General features: G+C 38.0%; 2 protein-coding genes across 3 annotated transcripts in view; one reads left to right on the forward strand and one right to left on the reverse strand.

Annotated features, from left to right (window-relative positions):
• Nucleotides 1–9: 9 nt before the first annotated feature.
• On the reverse strand, nucleotides 10–8,011 carry LOC124170961 (peroxisome biogenesis factor 10). Its single transcript, XM_046550049.1, has 4 exons — nucleotides 7,681–8,011; nucleotides 7,213–7,370; nucleotides 6,869–7,105; nucleotides 10–1,546 (listed from the first exon to the last, which is right to left on the reverse strand). Exons 1-4 carry the CDS (start codon nucleotides 7,799–7,801, stop codon nucleotides 1,187–1,189), a joined length of 876 nt encoding a protein of 291 aa, XP_046406005.1. The 5' UTR covers nucleotides 7,802–8,011; the 3' UTR covers nucleotides 10–1,186.
• An 86-nt stretch (nucleotides 8,012–8,097) lies between these two features.
• LOC124170962 (ras-related protein Rap1) overlaps nucleotides 8,098–22,913 on the forward strand; it is a 76,043-nt gene continuing 61,227 nt past the window's right edge. Inside the window, exon 1 of one of the 2 annotated variants that reach the window (XM_046550050.1) lies at nucleotides 8,098–8,148. The gene's annotated coding sequence lies outside the window, so the exon portion shown is untranslated. Of the gene's footprint in view, nucleotides 8,398–22,913 lie in introns of both variants that reach the window. The other variant, XM_046550051.1, reaches the window with a different exon arrangement.

The raw sequence follows: 22,913 nt of genomic DNA on the forward strand, positions 1-22,913 counted from the left end.
GGGGGACTATATTCAAATGCATTTTTTATATTTTTCCGGAAACTGAAGCCTCAGAATTAGGGGGGGACTATATTCAGAGAAATATGGTACGTACTGATGAATTAGAGCAGGGTGGATGCATGCTTATCAAAGGCAAATGCAAATGAAGACTCAAAAGGACTTACAACAAGGAAACATAGGATTGTATTTGATTGAACAATTTCATTTATGGAGCAAATATGCTTCCTCTTAATATCAGTTACTCATGACTTAAAATGTACATGGGGTGAAAAAAACTCCTCTGAGGGTAATGGTCCACATTGGTTAACAATTAATCATTTGAAAAGGGTAAATGGTCCCCTGAGACTTAACCACCAATTAATTTCAGGTAAACACTCATGCAAGTTGGGAAAAATTTCCATCTTAGACCCAGGATGCCAGCTCAATGGGTATAACAACTTAGGAGACAGCAAAATAAAACTGGAATGCTACTCCTTTATAAATCAACTCAAAGAATGAGGGAAATATCTCATCAAAGGCTCGTGATCCCACTCAATTAATATTGGATACTTAAATGCCAACAGGATTTATAATAAAGACACGAGGCTTGTAATAGATCAATAAAAAGACATCCACTATAATGTAATACTCCTATGAGGAGAACTTCTCCTCTCCTCAGGTGGATGGATCCAATTCAATAAAAATAAAGATTTTTAACAGCTTTAAATAAAGATAAACAGCACAATAAATTAGAATAGAAGATGAAAACTATAATTTACATGTGGTGGACATACCCCCCAGGGGTAGGTGGTTCCGATTGATTAGCAATAAGGATTCAGATTTTAACCAAATACGATGAGAATGCAAGTTGATTGAAAATAACTCATCTGATGAGGGTAAAAAAAGGCTCTCCAAGGCTTTGACACAAATTGATCATAAATTTATAATGAAGTGAGTTGGGCATTTGCTTCCCTGAAGCCTGCGTTGCCAGTTGATTAGAAATAAATATTTAAATTTCAACAAAACAAAGTGTAAATGTGGAATAATTTAAATTAAGTAGATGTCAGTTAATTATATGCTAACACGCCCATGAGTGGGCACTTAATCCTCTAAATAAAAACAAAACCTCACTAACTTGAGCTAAACTAATCATAACAAACAAACTTAACAACCAAGGCTAAAGAGATGGATTCCACTTTCAAATTACTTATGCATATCTATCGTAATTCATTAAAAAAGTAATTCTTGAAGGAATTAAATTACTTTTGCACATTGGGCAATCCTTTCTGATTTGTAGCCATTTCATTATACAGGTCCAACAAAACAAATGACCACATGGGGTAATTGATGTGTTTTTCCTTCCACCTAGGCAGAGTTTGCACGTATTTCGACTCAACGCATGCTTTCTTGCAACAGTAACTTCTGGAAGAGAGACACTAGGTTTAGAAGCCAGTTGAGATGGAAATGTATGGATAAATGATACAATTAAATTGGCAAACGTAACCCCTGCCAGGATCTTGAATCCATAGAGAGAAGCCTCATCTTTCAGCCAACTCTGAACGAGAGCCTGCGGAATAAAAGAAAAGTTACAAATTCAGTATATACTTACACAGTAGTTCAAATAATTTTGAAACACTATTACCGTGCCACTATTTTATTGCCTGAGGATAATATCAGAGGATGAGGACTGTCTTAACAGTGGATTATTAGATTTAGATTTCATTTAAAACATCTTTGCGACTGTGAGGCAGGCCAAAGTTTTTTTGGGGGAGGTTTGGGTGGAAGGCACATGACGACTACCTGAAAACCAACCAAAATGTGAAGGCCTGGTTAGGGGGTGTGGCGGCGCTGAATGCAGACGACACGGCGCCAAACGAGAATCAATTGTTCTGTGAGTTCTTCCAGCGGCCACGAGAGGATGCTCGGGCCGCCCGGGGGAGAGAAGAGAGCGCCAGTACGACTCCGACCACCGACACGAACAGTTCTCCCTTGTGAATAGTACCTTGTGATCGTGATCATTACATGTAACCGTGATAGAGAATAAATACGTCCAATCGGATAATTCACGACCAACACGCTGAGTATCATTTGTAGCGTGCGACCTACAGGGGGCATCCATTAATTACATGAGACATTAAGGGGGGGAGGGGTCAAGCCAATTCTCACCCAATCTCAAGTGGGGTCCTGGCAAGTATCACGTAATTTTTATTCCACAAGAAACAGCATGAAATTGCAATCACAGTAATCTTAAATACAAGTCTTAACTAATCTTAAATAAAAATAATTTTAAAAATTGTGTTTAATTAATAAACCCAACTCTGTGAAGCATAGATTAACATATTTACAGTGTAAATACACATTTTGAACAATCTCACTTGAGATAGAGGGAAGGGGTATAGTCCAGGAAATGAACCACTTCGGCTTGCAATTTTTTCAAACTAGATGGATTTACTTGAAATTTTGACAGTGGGTAGGGAATAGACCAAGGATGAAAATCTATAACATGGTGACGAGCACTTTTACCCTGGGGTGGTTTCCACCCCATCTCGAGGGTGGAAATTTTTTATTAAATTTTGACCATAGGAATCAATGGAAAAACTAATTATAAGCAGAAAATGTTCTTCGCATTTTTTTGTAAAATTAATATTGTTCGAGTTATTTGCAATTGAAAATAACAGTTTTTCGCAGAAAAAAATTGTTTTTTATTGGTTTTTCGCAAATAACTGGTAAATATGCATTTATCAAAAAAACTATAGATTAAAAAAATTGTGGCTTATAAAACAACAAAGAACATTCTTTTTTATGTTTCCTTGGAAACCAGTAGGAATTGAAATACGGCTTGTTAATTACTAGCTTTTTTTTATTAAATGCCATATTTTAGGTATTCAATGTCAAATAGCAGGAAAACTATACATTTTTTGGGAAAAGTAAAAAAAATAGTTTTAATTTGCTTCACAAACTTTCTTTAGAAACATAAAAGTAAGTCAGTCACAAAGTCAGTTCTAAAAATATCAGTGAAAACAGTAACAGCATTACCAACCTAACTAAAATTGATTGTATTCCTGTTGCAGGTCTCTTTATTCAGATACTATAAATCAATCATAAAATTTTAATCAATATACAATCATTAAGTTTGAAAAAATTGGATCTGATAGTGAAAAACGATTTCCTACAATTTCGTAAAAAAATGTTTTTTTTTTCAAAACAACTCCAAAGATACTGGAAATACGAAAAATTTCTAGATTAACAAATTGCAGCTACTTACTACAATTTTAATATATTTTTATTTATTTTAATTTCCTGTACAATAAATATTATGTGAGATATGGCTGTTAAAAATCTCTATTCACAAGCAAGCATTACCTTATTTGAGCACTTTAAATTCGCCCTCTAACAAAACTAAGGAATTAAATCGAATTAATTTTACATAGCCTCTTAGCCCTAAAAAAACATACAAAATAATTTTTAAATAAACTTTATATCATGAAAAACCAAGGAACTATGCTTGGAAAACCAATCAACTTTTTATTGGAAAATTTTAAGAAGCAGAATTCAGAGCATCATAATCCACATTACCGCTATATACTTTGTGTGCTACATATTCGGCACTGACGTATACACTCAAATTTACACTAAAATAAACACACATACCCATAATATGTCTATAAATACATATGCATATGTGTATGTATGCCCTGGCACCTGTGTGTGCATGTGTGTTGCGGAAAGACAGGACGCCATACAGTATTTGTTATATCGTGTTATATGCAATGTGTTCATAAATATCCATTAAGCTGTATTCTATCCAGTCTCACATAAATACTTCTCTAATCAAAATCCAATGAGTCAACTAAAATATTAGCAGTGGGATGAAGACAGACATCCATTTGAACTTAATACAGTATTAAAATATAGCGCAAGTCAACTGGAGCCCATAACAAAATAAAATACACACGTCCGATACATCGGACGCTATTTCTTTAATGGGTTAACCCCCAATAATACTCTGAAATTATGTTCCAAAGCTTATAACAATCATTATTCAACTAATCAAAACTAAATTTTACCCATATAAAACTTTCAAATGTAGTTTTTAAACTTTTGGCATTTAGGGGTAGATTTCACCCCTAAAAAAAATAAAAAGCACCCATCGGCATAATATAGATTTTGAAGTAGAGGGCAGGACTAGTCAAATCCCAAATTTTTATGAAAATCGATATGGTTTGAAAAAATTGTAGGGTTTTGCACTTTTTTGAGTTTCATTTCCTGGACTAGTAAGGGGGTCGAGCCATATTTCACTAAGGGGGGTCAAATAATAGCAAAAATCACCTCACGTAATTAATGGACATGATACATAAACATATAAAAATTAATGTATGTTTGTACGAGTGACTTTTGTGGACCACAATGGGATATGTATGAATACATGAATAAAATTAGAACAGATTCCATTTTCTGTTAATGTGTTCACGCAAGTTGGGTGGTTACACGGTTCATTTTCATGTTCATTCACATGTTCATACATTCATGTATTAACTTATATGTGTTAATGTATCGCGTAACCAGGCCTTGATAGTTGGATAGGCCTATCATCCGAGAAATTCATTTGCTTTCAGACCTCAGTGGTGAACACTTCGTAAGTTAGCTGCATTGGAAATTAGAAAGAGGGTTTTTGAGAGAGTCTTTCATTTCCATTCACTGGCAAAGGCAAAGCTCAAAATAATAATGGTGCTGACTTGAAATGGCTTTAGAAAATTTGAGGAGGATATTCAAAGAGAAGTTAGATAAGAGCTAGGAACTACACCCATCAATTCTTGAGAAACAAACATTTTTCATCTTAAGCTTCTTCAATATTTTTTTAGACAGGAAAAAATTTATTTTCATTGACTTCCAGTATATTTTACAGCCTTTCAAATTTATTCATGACAATTTTATAAGAAGTATTAAACAATTATGAAAATAAAATCAAAGTAATGTGCCCAGAACCTATGACTCAGCAAAAAGTCTTTTTTGCACTTCACAAGAAAAGGACAATTTAGCCTCCATGGGCATCTTCCCCACATCTTTTACTAACGCACATACTTCTAAGCACTAAATTAACGGTTATATAAAGCATACATAACTTTAGATTTATTTGAGATCCTAAGTTATTTTTAGAAATAAGGACTTAACATTAGCTAATCACTAAACTGGAAGAGCAATGTGTATACATACTATGCCAACTCATTCATTATTTTTCATTAAATAATATTTTTCTTGTTTCATTTTATTAGTATTGTAAATATTAATTATGGAATGCAATGTGCCGAATAAAAAGCCTCTTCAGCTTCAAAAAATTCCAAGTGTGTGCCCAAGGTTGTTTCAACACACTTTAGTTGCATGGCTCTCATTTTGAATGCAGATGATGGATGATTACTATTGGCTTTTTTTCTTACTGTTCCAATGAGAGAAGCTGAACACATTCTAATACTTTTGGTTTTTTCCTATTTATACCCATTAAAGTAGTTTGCAAGCTTTGCAATGTTATGTGGGGAGGTTTTTAAGTTTTGAAAAGATGCAAAATAAAATTAGTACATATCTGAAACCACAAAATCCTTAAATTAAAACACTGTGAGGAATAATTAATTTTTTTTGGGGTAAATAATTTGTTTACCCCAATAATACTCTGAAATTATGTTCCAAAGCTCATAACAATCATTATTCAACTAATCAAAACTAAATTTTACCCATATAAAACTTTCAAATGTAGTTTTTTAACTTTTGGCATTTAGGGGTAGATTTCACCCCAAAAAAAATAAAAAGCACCCATCGGCATAATATAGATTTTGAAGTAGAGGGCAGGACTAGTCTAATCCCAAATTTTTATGAAAATCGATATGGTTTGAAAAAATTGTAGGGTTTTGCACTTTTTTGAGTTTCATTTCCTGGACAAGTAAGGGGGTCGAGCCATATCTCACTAAGGGGGGTCAAATAATCGCAAAAAGGGCACATATCTAAACTCATGAAAATTACCTATCATAGGTATGGGCATACCCAGCGGGGAGCAGTTGGGGGCAGCTGCCCCCCCTAGAAGCAAAAGTAAATTTAGGTCAAAGAAAGTTTTGATCAAATTCTCTTAAATCCAAGAAAAGTGACGTCAGCATAAAACGTGTAAGTAAAATAAAAATATTTTCCGAGCAAATAATTTTAAATAGTATTAAAGCGCTGTTATAATTTTTGAAATTATTGTTTCCAATACCTTTTCTGTGTTACAACCTGAACGACCTCGGCTTGGCCCCCTCTCGTTTTTATCCTGGGTATGTCCTTCATCATAAGTATTGTATCATGGAGTTCTTGTTAGCAGCAGAGCCAATAACTAATCATGTCCCAATTTTTGAGTACCCATTTAAATATTTCTGTAGTTCAGGAATTCATTGAAACTGCATTTTGTTTTGGCATCAACAAATGCCAAGAGTTTTTCAATGAATGCATCTAACTTTTTAGGCATAAACTGAATTAATGAATACGTGGATTTTGTGGTATAAAATTCCATAAAGGCTGCTATACACAGTGAATGATCATGCTGAATGATCACGTGATGATTCACAGGATATTGGGAGCAAAATAGAACATGTTCTAATTTTCACTGAATGATCATGCGCATGAAGGTTCATTCGCAAATTTTCCCGTTATACACCGTGAATGATCATGCGAATGAAATCATTCGCCGTGTATAGCTGCCTTAATGATTGTCAACCTCTGGCTTGTAAGAGAACCAAGTCCTCAGCATAAAACGTCCACCCCAATAAGACTATGACTAAGAGAGTGAACATTAAGAAAGCATTGGCCTTCCATGAGAATTCTCTACAGATACTTGTATAAATATATGCGAAAAAATAAAAATCCTTACATGTTTAACACCAAGAAACCTGTTGACAAGGGAGTAGTAGCTTCCATTCCAGTAAAAAATGCTCTTGTTAAGCCTCTCCAGGTAAGGCATGAGATGCTTGACCATCCTCACTGCATCATGGTAAATAATAGAATACATCTGCATGGATCCAGGAAGAGTTGCTTTTTCTAACTGAGCAAACATTCTCTCCAAGGCAATGTGACCTCCACTCAGCATGATTACATATAGCAGCATTCTCTAAACGTGGATGATAAATTTTAAGCCCTTAGGTGAAATTTAATTAATAAAACTGATATACCAAACATAAGAGCACGAGGTAATGCAAATTCCTCTAATGTACTCACCCGAAGAGTTAATAATGTTCTTAAAGACCTTTGCATTGGAATTATACCAGTGTATTCTTCTCCGAGCGTTTGGAGATTACATAAAGATGTTGAGGCATAATATACTGTTTTGGATAGGATGATGTGGTACCTGGCATACTTCAACCAGAAGCTTTTACCTATAGTTATACACAGGCGGAGGGGTATTTCATTGAAATCCAAAATTAATTGAAATATACCTTTACATTAGGTGAAATTTACCATACTTATAGGCCCGAGATATTAAAAAAGTAAGTGGTAACTTAGGGTAAGCTGTTCATGATACAAGAGGCACATAATGAAATTATACTTCTCCACTACAGGCAGCACCTGTTGCAAAAAATACCTTAGTGGAGTTCGAAGCATATGACTGCTTAATGTATCGGCATTCATGAATATTTAGGGATTCCCATAGCCAGATAACAGGGAAAAAGAGGCATTCCATATTACCTCCAAAATTCAGCGCAACATTGGATATCACTTCATTTAGTTGCTGAATGTAGTTTTCATCCTTTTGGGCAGCTCTCAGTATTTCGGCTTGCCCAGCCGCTTTAAACTTGCTATAAGCCATTCTTTAAATATTGGAAAATACTCCATATCCTTCTTCCACTCGAGGAAATATATTTATCCCGGTGCATGACTAAGAGCTTCACGGCATCTCGGATTCTAATCAAAATTTTAAGTTTATCATATTTAAGTGGAAAAGTAAATGCATATGTGTCAATGAATATAATCAGAAAAAGTAAATCATCCTCGAGCCGGTAAAACGTTGTGTTTATAATAATGTACTGTATATCGCTTTCATAATTCACTTTTTTCGTATGTCATCCAACCGGAAATAGTCATCGAATATTTCATTGCGCATGCGTCAACGGAAGTAGAGAAGCCATCGCCCAAGATAACGGTAGTTTGTCCACGGTAAGTGTGCATTAGTTTACAACTAAAGGTGTACTCATTCTCATACGGATTATAGCCTAGTAAGGGAATATTAGGGAAGCGTTGTCACATACGAGGTCTCTGAAGAATCAGGGATATTTCTCATATATTGTTAGAGCACAGCTCTTGGAAGATATGGCGGAGTAAACTGCTGAAAGTTGGAGCGCCTCTTAGACAGCCACAAGCTCGGGAATACGCCCGGCCGGCTGTTATTTCAGACGTGCATGCAAGGTAATGTGGCTGGTTTTATTAAAATGCTTTGAAGGCATTCGTGGCAAAGTGTATCCTACGATTTATTATCAGGATATCATTTGCTCTTCTTATTTGTTGATATGGTATGGCGGCTCTTGCTATGTCGAGCGGGTGTTTGTGTTGGACGTGCAGGTTTGCCATGTAGAATGGATTGAAATTTCGTGTTACAGTGTAGTTATATGAATTTATGTAACTTGCAAACTCTCCTTGTGGTCGAATTTACTTTCATCCTCGCCAGTGTCACATTGTAAACAGTTACATTGATTGGCTTCTTGAAGTCACTTCTATCCACTTCCTGTTAATGAAAATCAACGCATGCATTGAAAATGTTTTACCATTGAGTGAGTCATTAGCGCGACGCCTCATCAGTCGCGCTGAAAGCTAAGTGATAAGTTCTTCCGGAAGGGCGTTTCTAGTGTCAGGAATAACCTCCCCTGACAGTTTTCGACCGTGGTCAGCTGAATTGCTTCAACACCGAAACAGGTCATAATTCCCGTGTGTGAGTTACTGCTGTAAGGAGTTTCAGAAGGTAGTAATTTAGTTTGGATTTTAAAAACCGGTACCCTATAGCATCGTTTAGGCGGTCACAAGTGCTTGGAAAATCATTCGTGTAGTAATGTTCTGTATTTTGGTACAGTAATGGATGGCATGATTGTGCAGGGGTCAATGCCATCGTCAATAGAGCACTGGGATAAACATTTATTTGCCCCAGGCACTGTTCCAAAACTGGTTTACTACATCATTAACTTAGGGACTCAGTGCCAAGATGAAGTGCATTTTTGTACTCTGATTTCTTGTTCACCCACTTGAGTACCCACATGTAGTTTGTTTGACCTTTGTGCAATCAGATTTTGGTTCGATTTACCTCAATTGTATTACAAATATCGCTTTTGAAGATGACTTTTGAAGGTATGTTTTTTCAGTGGAACACTGAGTGGTGTCATAATATTTGAAATAATTTGTCTTAAGGCTAGAGAAATTTCTTGTAGTCAGATTCCCTGTCTTCATTTCGCTAATTTTACTGGCTTAATTTGTTAGGCACCGCCGTATGTCTTATAGCGTATTCTGAGGCTAAAAAAGTGGGTGAATTTGATGAAATGCTCAAATTTTTCTTATTGAATTTACTTAACATCTTGTTTGTGTTATTTATTTATTGTGTTGTTATTAGTTGGTTGCCTTCCGTACAAATTTTAAAATGAAAGCAATTAATGTTTAGAAGCAATTCATGTAATGTTATGTGTATACAGAAATTCTTGAATTATTTATTTTGATATACGAATATTTGTTCGTTATATCCCGGGCTTAAGGAAGGTATCCAATATTGTTTTTGATTACTGCTTGTTATTCTCTTCAATTGGCTTTGGCGTTCATTTATTTCAAGTAATGACTTGATTATATCCTGTGTGCACCTACTTGGCCTCAGGTCACTCGTTTAATCTGCAAATTGCAAATTGTATTCCATCTCATACAAACCCATTTCTTAGTGTTTTCCTCTGATTGTTGAAATAATCTTTGGGTTGATGTACTGTACGTTATTAGGGTAGTTATAAGAAAGGTTGGAGCGATTTCACTCAGTATTTAACCCCGCTATCAAAGGAGAATGTCATGCATTCACATTTCTTAAGTTTTTGCCGATTTTAGATTCATTTCTAGCTATTCTTAATGGTAATTCTTAGTTGTAACATATTTTGAGTAGATATATTTCGAGTAATTTTCCCAATTAATTATCATAGCCTTCAGGTCCCGACCCGCATTTCAATATTCTATTTAAGTCCACTCAGAGAGCTGCATGTCATGATTTGTTACTAATACTGTAATTATTTATGTGCCTTTCGAATAAGTTATGGGACATGAGGGTTCGTCTTCGTTTGGAAATCCACTCGTGGTTTTGTGACAACTTCATATTTTACCTTGGTCATTGTATCGACATTTGTTAGTTTTTATCGACCTATTACCTTGCCAGTCACTTAAGACGGGGGTGTGGCGATAGGCAACTCATAATCAGGCCTATCGGTGGCTCCTACGCTGAAATTGGAGCTTGTCAGTCTCTTTGTTAATATAATAATTCGTGCATTGGTCTCCAACCACCCTCTCTCTGTCTAACCGTTATTGTCACCGGCATTTTAACTTCCCCTTCAGTTTTGTTATCCCAATAAACAATGCCGTGGACCCGTGTGCCTTGAACAATGCTCTCCTATCGTACTTGTGGTTCGCATCCGTGACGTCAGCCGCCGAGTCGGAGGTTTTTCGGATGGAAGGCCGCCGCTCGTATGCGGTAGTTGCATCCCTGCGACACCTGCCAGTTGATTGGCCCTATTTTTCGGCGGATTCTTCTTCGGCTGTCGAGCGTCTGCCGGTCGCATTCACGGGGGCCCGCCCACATCCTCCCCCACCCCTCCCCGCGCCTTCCAGAGCAACAAGTCGCTCGCATGGCTCGATGTGTACGTACTCGGCGGCGGCAGGGTTTCGTTGGGCCGCCGCCTCCCCACCGCCCACCAGCCACCAGCGACGTTTTTTTGTCCGCGAAGCCATGCCCGCCGCTATCGGCGGCTGCCGTCTTTGATTCGACTCCGGAGGTCCGGAGTGTGTCGCCCGGGGCAGGGTAGCTGGGTATTTGCCCGATTCCGCCGTTGTTGACGTCTCGAGACTCCCACGTGGGGCGCTTCCTCGCAAAAAGCTGCAATTTTGTGGATTCCAGTCCAAACAATATTGGAATACATCGCTTGAGACCCCCCTCATCGCTCATTATTGAACCAATTAATGCGGGCTCAGCCTCCATTCGAGCTCGCCTAGAGATCTGGCCCGGCAATTATGTTTATGACCAAATGTTTGAGGGAAATAGAACGACTTCTATCAGTTAAATTTATGTGTGGTAGTTTTAACTATTTTATTAATTTTTTCTGTGGGGATAGAGTGCTGGTTGATAGACTTCGATGAGCATTTTGATGGCAAGTTATCGATTTAAAAATTCGGATTTGGCCTTATAATTCTTTTTAATTTTAAGTATTCGCAATATTCTTACGGATTGGTGTCGTTTATTATTCATTAAAAACGCATGGAAATGATGATTCCGTTGGCTCTTCTATTGTTCATCGTTCATTCGTTATGATTGAAAAATCTATTTCATTGGTTTCATTAGTAAAATAACTTATCGTTATGCGATCCAGAGAAATGAGAAAAATGAGTCCCTTTCTTCTTATGAAACTTGTCAATCGTCTACATAATAGAAGCGTATCACTTTTTAGATGACGTAAAAACGCGGTTAGTTACGTATCCACCGGGATGAATATTAGCCTCAAGAATGCGCTATATCGCTATATCCTGTCATACTTGTGCGATGGAGGAAAATCATGGACTAGTCATGTTATATGGGTTGAGTAACTTCGACGGAAAACTCACGTAAATAAATTTTCCACTGACTCAGAATTAAAGGGGTATTCAAGGGTGTGTTTTCCAAATTTTTTCACTTTGTCTTTTATCAATTCTATTAGAAAGAATATTGTGAGGAGCTACTTACCGGCAAATGTTCGACTGCAATTCGTTCATGGTATAGCCTTCCACCTTACTGTTTTCCCTCGTAATCGATCGTGATCATTGTCGTTGGCCCATGAGAGCGATTTGGCCGGTGTGTTGAGACAAGTGCCCTATGCTATCCACTGAAACCGCCCTTAAGAATTCATAGAATTAAAATTTAATAGAACCTGTAGTGTGGACAAAGAAGTCACGTGCAATTTCGGCCCCTGGAGAACCTCAAGCGCGTTCAGTACCCCTCTGAGATCTCGCCCACTTACCAGTTGAGATAATCCTTAATCTGTTTTCGACCCGCTGAGGATAGCTCGTTCTCTACGCTCATTGTTTTCGTAATGTGGAAAATGTTCTCACAGGTGTCCCGCTAGTTCTACAAATTACGGCGTGCGACGGTATTCACTCAGGTCATGTTAATTAAAATCGGGAGTTCATTTATGAGTGGTCTTCAGGCTAATAACCGTAGTTATTTTTCTTAATATCCTCAAGTTATGCTATAAAAACGTTTTGCTTCTTCTTACTGCCCTTCAATGAGGTTCGCGTCTTTTCCCAGAGGAAAAGAAGGATTTTTTTCGTATGGACGGTAATCGTTACGAACCATTACTCCGGTGGGCAGGGTAATTTATAGGGACGTTCAGTTTGTTTGTGCGATGCTTTTCTATGTTATATGCGTGGCTAAATTTTCCATTGCGTGGCAATCCCTCTGATTTGGTGAGGTGATCTTCGTTCTGTCCTTGAGCTTTGCAATCATCTGTTCCCTCGTATAAGGTAACGCACTTTTTCTCGTTTCATTTCGAATCGAGAATGGGATGTATTAATGAATTATTTTACTACTGGTGAGCTAAATTGTTTTCATGCTCAGCTTCATGTCATTTCCCATTTTCTGTTAGCCCTAAGTGGAGGAGGTTAGGGAGGCACAGCCTAATTCCGCTGGGGAAAGTAGTCTGTTACTGTTGATAGTGAACCGCCTGGACTCAAATTAAAAAATGAAGTTGCCGAAATATCACGAACTCCATTGGCGATTTTGCGGATTCTAGTTGAGTGAATTTTAATACTGGTTCTGTATAATTAAATATCTTGTACTGAAGCCGTGATGGGGTTAAAAAGCTTGCGAAATACATTCTGTAATATTGAAGATTTATAAAGAAAAAATATCACTCATGTAACCGTGAGATATTATACTTCCTATTTATGTAGGGACACTGTCAAATATCGTTTGGACGTAGATGGAAGTTCTAGTTATTGGATCGGATGTGCAATGTTTTTTTTGCTATGGTTCTGAAAGCATATGTTTTAAAGCCGTTCTTTTACGAGTTGCTTGAGAAATCATTCTCTGGTGAATTTCATGGTATTTATTATGTCATTACTGGATGGACTATTAGCAAAGGTAGACTAACTGCACACATATTCGAAAATAAAAAAAATTCAATGAATGTTTTTTTTGGTAGTCGTGCAAATTGAATGGCAGCGATTGTGTAATTACGCTTTTATAACGATGTCTTATGATTAAAATGATTGTATGTGCTTAGGTTAGCGTAACTAAATCTTTCCTATTAAATGTAGTGACATTCAACCATAAATGTCTCAAATGACGTCAATTGTAACAGATGAAATCCCCTTTATATTTAACGCAGCGCTGACTCGTCTCTGGTGCAAGCGGTCTACTGTCGCAAATTGCTCTCGCTTTGAATCAGCTGAGATAAATAATCCCGTCGGTGGTGCCGAACCTTAAAGCAGAACGATTTCCTCCCTTCAGTTGTTTATTCGGTGGCGATCTACCCGTAGAATCAAACGCGAGCCCTCTAGTTGCTTTAAGTGGGCGAGTTACGACAGTCTGCCGCTCCGCTGTGGCTGTGGAAGTAAGGTTAGAAGTTCATCTAATTGCCGTTGTCGTATGAGCGACGCGCCTTATGGGGTGACGGCCGCAGTTGTCTCGGAACAAGTGGCTGACCCCATGGTGGACGATGGTGGAGAAATATAGCGGAATTTATTTCCCAGTATTCGACCGATTCGTTGTGGTATATATTCGTTGCTATCCTGAACGAGTAACGGTCAATGCATAGCTGCCGTCGTGCCAAGCATATTGCAATGTTCTGTATGTTTAGGTTCGAGTGTCTAGAATGGCTTACATTACGCCGACTCCCAAGATAATAGTAGCCGATCTAGCACAATGGTTTTTATAACCCCTGTGTGGAAATTACTCAATTACCGCATAGTATTTTCGTTTTTTTTTCCAAGTATTCAAATATACGTACCATTTAGCCCAAAAAAGTATCATTATTATCGTCGTGCTAAAATAATTGTTCGCATATCCTCGCGATTAAAGAATTTTTTCCGCCTTCCTGCAACCACGGTGATACAAAATGTTTTTTTTTGATCACAGCATGGTGTGAAGGGATTTTAGAAAAATATGATAATTAATGGGAGTATTAATTTTTAAACTAATCTTACCATTTCTTATTATCTACTTTTAGCATATCTCATGTGCGGTATCCAAGTGTGTGATGAACTGCAATTGCTAGTATGTAATTATTGAAATTTATCGCCTCTTATTTCAAACCGATTTGTGGGAAATCTAGTGCTGTGAAGATTAAAACCAGAGGTGGTAGTAGTTGTGATGGATTAGAAAAATGTTTCTATCGAGGTAGTTAACGGTTCGCAGTTCTCTCTGAAATGCGTGCCGAAGCTATGGGGGTATTCAATGCTGGGCACACGGTGTCAAGGGGGATGGAAGGTTTACAGGATACCCTAGGGACTGTAATTTCTAAGCCGAATTTTCATTAATAGTTAAATAGGAATATTTTTCTCTATTCGTCGCAACAACTCCCTCCTCTGGGTTGAATACATACGGCACTAGGGTATTCAAGGGTTACTCTTTTCGCTTTCTAGAATTGTAATCATTCCCACCGTACAATCATACATTTACTTCCGTCGTGGTATTGCGGTAAAGGGTTAAGTTAACGGACTTCCTGTTGCATGAGCTACCCGTCTAATCCTGTCAATTTTGCTCGTAAGGTCGGCGCGGTTGAGTAACACGGCGGCAGTTTCCGTATAGATTTTACTGCCGGCCCGAGACACCATTGTAACTCCGCACAACTGGAGCTGAGCACTGTCGGCGACACAATGACCCAGCGCCGAATGTTCCTTTCCTCATCGTACCAAGATACTTTTTTGACCGAGCAGTTTTTGTAAAATGTTTAGGTTCCTTAAGCTTTATCTTCATTGCTATTTAGCTCCCGATCTAATGTTTGAGTTTAGTAGGTTTTACCGAGAAACGGAGTAGGAGCATGTTATTCTCACGGACATTTTAAAATATGGTTTTCTAATTGATTGACGGCTGCAAAAAATAGGCTCTCCCTGCGTTATATCATGGAAATTCCACTTGAAAGGCCAAATTTTTGCACAGGCTCCTACGGCAGCCTTTATCTTAGCGTAGGATTAGGTTGATTACGGCTATAGCACCATGTCATTATGGGAAAATGCTTATATGTTATTCGAAACTTCATGAGAATCATCATACAACTAATATGTAGGCACGTTACCATACTGAGTTTTGGGTTTTTAGCAAATGAATTATGTAATTTAAGCCAAGTCACTTAAGTTACGCGGAAATGACGCCCGGGTTGGCTCAAAAAGCTAGAAAAAGTGTTTCCTTAATAATATACGGTGTGAATTTTTCACATTCATGTACACTAATTTTGCTTTGTAACATCAATGGATGTTTTCTATGAAGACCAAAACATTTTTAAACAATATATGCGACAAGTACTTATTTTTATTCGCTCCGGTGCGAATTTATCGCCTTGCAGTGACATGCGGATTATAGGTCTTCAGTAAGTTGATGCAGTTATCGTGACCAAGTCTTCCCTCACAATTTGGAACTAGCATGATGTTCATTCGGCGAAATTAGCTTGAATGGAACACCTACGTGATTCATACCGGAACCGGACGATCTTGTCATTTCCTCTCGAGAACGGTAGAGACTGAGTATCGTTGAAATACCTCTGAATGCTCGATGAGAATTCAATTGCGTCCGTGAAGTCCTTGTTATTTTCTAGTCTCGTAGGAAGCAGGATGGCAATGATTTCATCTGTAATAATCCACGTGTGTTATTTAGTTTTCTAAAGTTAATGTTTCCGGTCTACGATGAGTGTTGATTGTTCGTGGAATCAGTACGGAGCTTTTGGGGCGATTAATGCTGCAGCCGTTGTTGCAAATTTGTGATAGGGGATATTTGTTGTCGACTTCGGTTACGGCGGGGTCTTTGCCTTCCACACATGAGGTCGCGGGTTCGAGACCCGCCTGGGTAGATTGCCCCTATCCAGGGAATGGGTGTTCTTGTGCGTATGATCGTTAAGTTAAAACAGTGATGTAAAATACCTATTGTGCTTTTTTCGGCGGTACAGGCATAAATAAAAAAAATAAAGGGCAGGTATTCATAAATGGGACTTGGAACGCAACTAGTCGAGAGACAATGGATATATCCATGAGAAGAAACCCTTTTCCCCGTACTAATTGAAAAAAAAGCCTCGCCGCCCGCGGAGGAACGGCGTCACCTCTGGAATGTGGGGGGCTTGTCCGCTTCTAGCGCTGGGAATTTCAGCCGGGATGAATCCATTGCGGCAACTCAGCGGAAGTCAGCGGTCTGACGTCATCACCCTCGAAGACCTGTTCTCATTGGATGTTTTCTACCGCTGTGAAATGAGGGAGGTGCCTCCTTGTGTTGTTCTCCCGTTATACCTTGTTTCTGCTTCGCAAGCCAAACAGTGGTGTAAAGTTATCCAATCAGCTTCCACCGTTTGCCTTTGGTCACAATGCACTGTTAAAGCACTTCTGGTGTTACCAACCTCCACTTAAACCCAAGCATCGACTTCACAAACGTACCATTAACCTAATCCCAGCTAATCCTACGAAACTGTTTCAAGTCTGTGACTTTCTAGTGCAAAACAGGCACCACTAAGGAACAGCCATCCGCCTGGGAAGTGCGGGATACTACAAATTAAGGGACTTTTACTTGTACTGCCTCATCAAATCACTCGTCTATGAGTCTTTTCTATGTCTTTCCTTCTTCATCCAAAGACTTAAAATTGTATCGTAATCTAGAGTTTTATTTTCTTGTGTCAATTTTGCAAATACTTAAAAAATTAAAAAAAAATCCATTGCAAAACTTAACAAAAAGATGATAGAAAGATTATACACTGATAAAAAAAAAAAGATATAATCAAAAAAATATCCTGTAAGAAATATTAATAATAAAAAATATAAATATTATAATCAAAACAGAATTAAAAAAAGTCAATTTTCTATATCATGTATTTAGTTTTTAAGTTTCTTCTTTACACAACAACAGAACATATGCGCACGACACGGTTTTATTGTAATTTCTGTCTGACTGGTTGTGGTGATTGTGGCTCTCCGGTACAGTTTACTCCGACGCGCCTTCGGCACGACCATTTCATGTGCAGATTGTAATTGTTCTTTGGCGTGATATTCCGCCTAATTGACGACTTGGTCAATAGAAATAGCTGTACTAAGCGAAAATATACAAATATCATAGGCAGAGTGGCTTAGGCTTCTGGGGTGTTTATCTTTGATTTCACTTTTATATGAACGGAAAATTTTACGTTTTTATCTCTGCAAGAGTATATTTTCTGTGGCAACTCACAATAATTTCAAAAATAATTTCATTTAGTGTAGACAAATATGACCATATTCACGTCGCCAGTTTTTCAATAACATTAAAATTTCTTTTTCGTTACTTACATTTTATTTTACCAATAATATTGTATTGAGTAGTGCCTGGGATTGTAGTGGACGCGGTTCCCTTATAGTTCCCATACCGAATCTGATATTGGTGATGAATGTGGTTAAGGAGGTTTTGCATTTCAAGAAGCGTACTGTTGTGACACCAAAGTTGAGAGGGCTACTTCTTAAAATTTTCTGTATTTTAGGAACTTAGGTGGCGAATGGGTTTTTTCACTATATTCTAATATCATTGGTGTTGTGGTGCGCATTGGTAGCGTTAGTTGATGCTACATTTTGGATGGCTATATTTTCTAATTTAATGGTATTTATCGTGAATGGGTCTCCTCATTAGCGACTATCTGAATTATGAGGAGCTATTTAAAGAATGTTCGACTCAATGGTTCGAATTCGAATGGATGTCGTTTCCCTTGTCTTCATCTTTCCAGCTTCTTGTTCGATTCTATCCCTGGAAATATCAGCAAATTCTTTTGCGGCAGCTTGGCATTTAGTCTTCGCCGCATTTGGCCATGGAATTGAATTTTGTGTGTTTCAAACCAAATTTCCTCCAAGCCTCAAACCAAAAATTCATCTTAGCATTTTAGTGGTTATATTCTCGTGCTCTGACATTGCGTGTAGCCTATGTTCGCTTACCTTTTGAGAGCGGCATCAAGTATAGCCTTTATCTCAGATTAGATATACATTTCTCACGATAAAAGTAGAGAAAAATTGAAATTCTTGCGTCGTTAGGATTATTCGTCGTGATGGTTTTCTTTGGCACGTATGGTAATAATTTTTTTCTTTAGATGTCGCTTTTACAAACCTTTTTTTCTTCAAAATTGCTGCTGTTATCCTGGAAATGAACGATTTATTCATGTAATACAATTTTGTAAATGCCTTAATGGCTAAGATTCAAAGTATATTCTCTTTACCTACTAATTTTAAGGTCCTTTTTTAAGCCCGCTGAATGCGGTTTTGATATGCTGCCGAATTATTGTCTCCTGCGAACAAATGCGTTGGGGTTATCATAAAAATACGCGTAAAGTATAACTGACCTTTTGAGGACTTAAAATAGATAAATTTTCTCCCGTATCTATGTAGCAAATACGCACACGACGAGCGGAGAGATAATTTTAGACGTATTCATAAGTGGTTTCCGGGATTTTTCGTTTTGTTGGAGGCGAAAAATCTTGTTTTTTTATATTTTTTGTTGGCGGCAGAAGTATCTTCTCCGCTGTTTCGCATCCACAAGCACTTGTTTTCGCGCGCGGTTTCCCTCTTCTGCTCGGCGTTTGACCTTCCTCCCTTCTTCCCATTCATGAAGCCGTCTCTCCTCCCCCCACCCTCTGCTTACCTATCGTCCCTTCCCTATCTCAGACTCTCCAGAATCCCTTCGCCCTTCCCGATCAGTACCCGCTCAAAGCACTTACTCCCTCTCCGTGTCTTCGCTGGGAGGAGTTCTTCACGAGTCGCGTCGTGTGTTGGCAGTTACCCAGTTTACGTCTGTGTAAGTTCGCGAAAATTATGGCGGAAATGAGGTCTTTACTATGCATCCGCTATTCGCAGATTTCAGATGTATGGTGTACATTGTTTGCCCGTGTAACTAAATGTGGAATCGTTACAAGGAAGCTTCTGGGCTGGCCTTTCATTAAAATTAATTTACAGAGTTTGTGTTCCTTACACGGGTGAGGGAGCCTATTAAGTATACTTTACCGTCGTGTCTAAATGAGAGTATGATGATAAAATTCCGGATAAAGTAATCGTACTTTTTTCTGAGGGAATCAACAGTAGCCTCCGTTTTTCTATGAGCTTCCTGTGTTTTTTATATTACTAAGTCCAGTTTTTTAACACATCCTCTTGAAAATGTCTTAAGTCAATTATTATTACTTCCTAGTATCACTCCACGCAGTCAGGCGGGAGTTACATTCGCATTTATCTTCAGGCTTGTCTAGCCTTTGGTTGGCATGTTCTTGAGTCATATTGAATTCGTTAAGTACTTTTTAAGTCCTTTTTAAATATTAAAATTATATCTGGGCCTAAAATGGCTCTTCACCTAAATTTATGTTTTTATTATTATGAATTCGGGGCTTAGGAGACCTGAACCCGCTTAATAAAATAGCAGTAGAGGTGGGCATTGTTTTGCCGCTGGACCCAATGCTGCCGCTCCAACCGCCTCTAGCCTTCGCTTGCCATGGTTGCGTCAAGTTTGAAATGATCACCCTCTCTTACGCGCTGCGTTTTCTTCATTATTCTACTCGATTCTATTGTTTCATTCTATCAAACGGCATCACAAAAATGGATGACGGGTAATAGTGGATATTTACCAACTATCTTTTCTAGAAGGTTCCTCTATATGGATCCGGTGACCATTCTCCTTTGTTGCGCCATCTCATCCTCTATTACTCGTTAATGGAGTTAAGATGAAATGTGAACCTTCCTTTTCTTGCATTAGTCCTCGTTACTATATTTTATTTTCCTGTTCGTGTTCGTATTCCGTCTAGTTTTACCATTCCAATTTACCCTTCTATAGAACGCTTAACTTCTCCCTTTCTAGATATAGTAGTGGTCCTATTCCTGTCTTGAGTCCTTCACGTATTCATAACGATTATTTTGGACCGTATCCTGGTTTGCTATTTTCCCTGTTAATGACTTGCGATCATTGTCAACTTTTTGTCTTACATTAATATAATGGTATATATGAAGAGTTAGATATTTAATAGTGTTCTTTTACGAAAATGATATCCTTAATGCTCATTGCCTAGTGTCAATCTTCTATTTACGTTTAGCCATTGTCTGGTACGTAATGGAAAACGCTCCCGTACTGTTAATTAACCATTTGATGGCACTCTCTTTCCTTGTTGCTGATGTTAAATTTGCAAACAAGACTTCAGTTTTCCTATGCTTTCATTTGATTAGGCCTGTGGTGCCTTTCTGCAATTTCTGTCGCATGCATTCCGATTAAATTTCTTCTGTAATTCATTATTCTCCCCTCTTCATTTCCGTGAGTATCCCTGTTGTTCCGCTTTTTGTGCTCCAATTGCCGTGCGTTCCCGCCATTTCGGTGTGTCATCTATGCCTTCCTAGACATGGTGTCCATATATGTGATCTCTTTATGCTGCTATGCGACCATTCCTTATTTCGTCTCAGGGTAACTCGGGTGTGGCAAGTGTTTACCCTATGATATATCCATGCCTCATTCTGTTTCTGGGGAATGGGAGGGTGTGGTTGTAAGTTCGATGGCAAAGTTTTTGTTAGGGCCGCACGTCAAATCCGTGACCAAGAGGTAATTTGGCTATCAACTCGCGAAACCTGCTTGGGTGCAGGTCACGTAACAATACTCCGCCCGTCGGAAGGGGCGTTCTACTCTTGTCCCCGTGGCACATTTCGTTAACCCTTGCGCTGAAATGACGAGTCTAGCTCTTCATGAACTCCCGATGCCAAATCGTGCAATGACGAGTGTAATTCCTCATCAGATTTTTTATAATTTTAGCACTATTTAGGGGAAAAATATAAATATTTTGAAAGTTAAACAATGTTAAAACATCCATAATGCACGTAAAGAACTCATATTTCATTAAATATGGTGCATTGGAAGGAATAAAATGAATCTATACGTGTAGCGGTAGCTGTGTTATCGATGTTTAGCTGAGGGTTCGTTCGTGAACAATATCAAATGATAATAAATTTTTACTCCACAGTTCTCGTTGATTATAAACTACAAAATATCATTTTTATAATCAACCATTCCATTGAAAATAAACAGAAAAAATAAATAGAGGATAGGAGTATGGTACTCAGAAATCAAATGGAGGTGGAAGGGCTTATATGGAGACGTGAACGGCTGCGGCAAAAGTGATGACTTCGGTTACCTGGACCGAAAGGTAGTATGCGTGATTTTACCCAATAAAAACCTTTTTACTTCGTTGGTCGAAATATTATGATCTAAGCAGTTTTCAGTTTTTCTGTAATACCCAGAGGTTTAAAATATAATTAATTTTTATCACAAAAGTAAAGTGAATGATTTTTTAAAAATCTATGTAAGGTCAAACCCTGTCCTCGCGTCGCATCAAATCACAAAGACATTGGTTTTGCCGAATCGTTAAATAAACAGCAAATTTAGGTTTTGGTGATCCAACAAAACATTTAAAATTTGCATTCAATGCCAGGAGTCATTAATTTGTATTTTTTTAGCATGTCGTCCTGCATGGAATAAGTTTAAGGGACGAGTGGTGACGCATGGCGAAATTGCAAATTGCTTTATTAGTGGAAATACCAACGCGAAGTAAAATTACAAATCAGAAAGCGGAAAATAAATTTGGAATATGGAGATACTAAAGAGTATGGACTGCAGCATGTTTCTCTTCGTCTGCATTTTCAGAAAGATCGAATTGTTGGTGTCCAGAGACCGGGCGTCACCGAACTAGGGTTGTGTGTGTTGGTACGAATGTCATTTTCACGGAAATTTCAAAGTATTCTCTGCTAACGGTACTTCATCTAATGGTGAATACAGGCAATCAGCATATCTGGAAATTACTTTTAAAAATTCGCATGTCTTAAGCCCGTTTTACGCTGGCCTTATTACTTGAACAAGCGGACGTACGTGCGAGGGCGCATTTCAGTTTGCGTCGTGTAAAGCGGTTAATTGCTAGAACGCACGCGAGATGGCAAAATAGCCCGTGTACTAATTTGGTTCATGCATTCACCCATTTGCACACCAGGTTGAGGAAAAAGTGCAGTTCTAAGTTGTGCATTTACATCACCCTAAGTAAAAAAGGCCATTAGACAGGCTCCGATGTCAATAACTGTTTAAGCAATCAAAAATGTCGATTAGTTTTTTAATACATTTGTTATTTTGACTAATCAACTATTATAATTCTCACTTTGCCTTAGTAATCTTGAAAAAAATGAAACATGGCACATCACTGTTACTTTTTGAGTTATTAGAAGGTGAATGCTGTATTTGAATTCTAATTACGGTGACACACGAAAATGGCCCTACCGTGGTCTCGGATAGATGAAAAAAAAATTAAAATATAAGGATTCAATCGTCAACATTCCGGAATTTTGTTTTTTTTCTATCCTCAACTAATGTTGTCTATGACAATTTTATTTTTATAACATGTGCGAAAAATATTTATTTCGAATCGTGCTCGTGAGCCAACCTCCTTAATTTGGCGGCGTACCCCTGCAATTGGTTTAATCTTCCATTATTAGAGCAGATGTCTTTT

This window comes from Ischnura elegans, chromosome X, assembly GCF_921293095.1.
Source record: "Ischnura elegans chromosome X, ioIscEleg1.1, whole genome shotgun sequence".
Classification (NCBI taxonomy): Eukaryota; Metazoa; Arthropoda; class Insecta; order Odonata; family Coenagrionidae; genus Ischnura; species Ischnura elegans.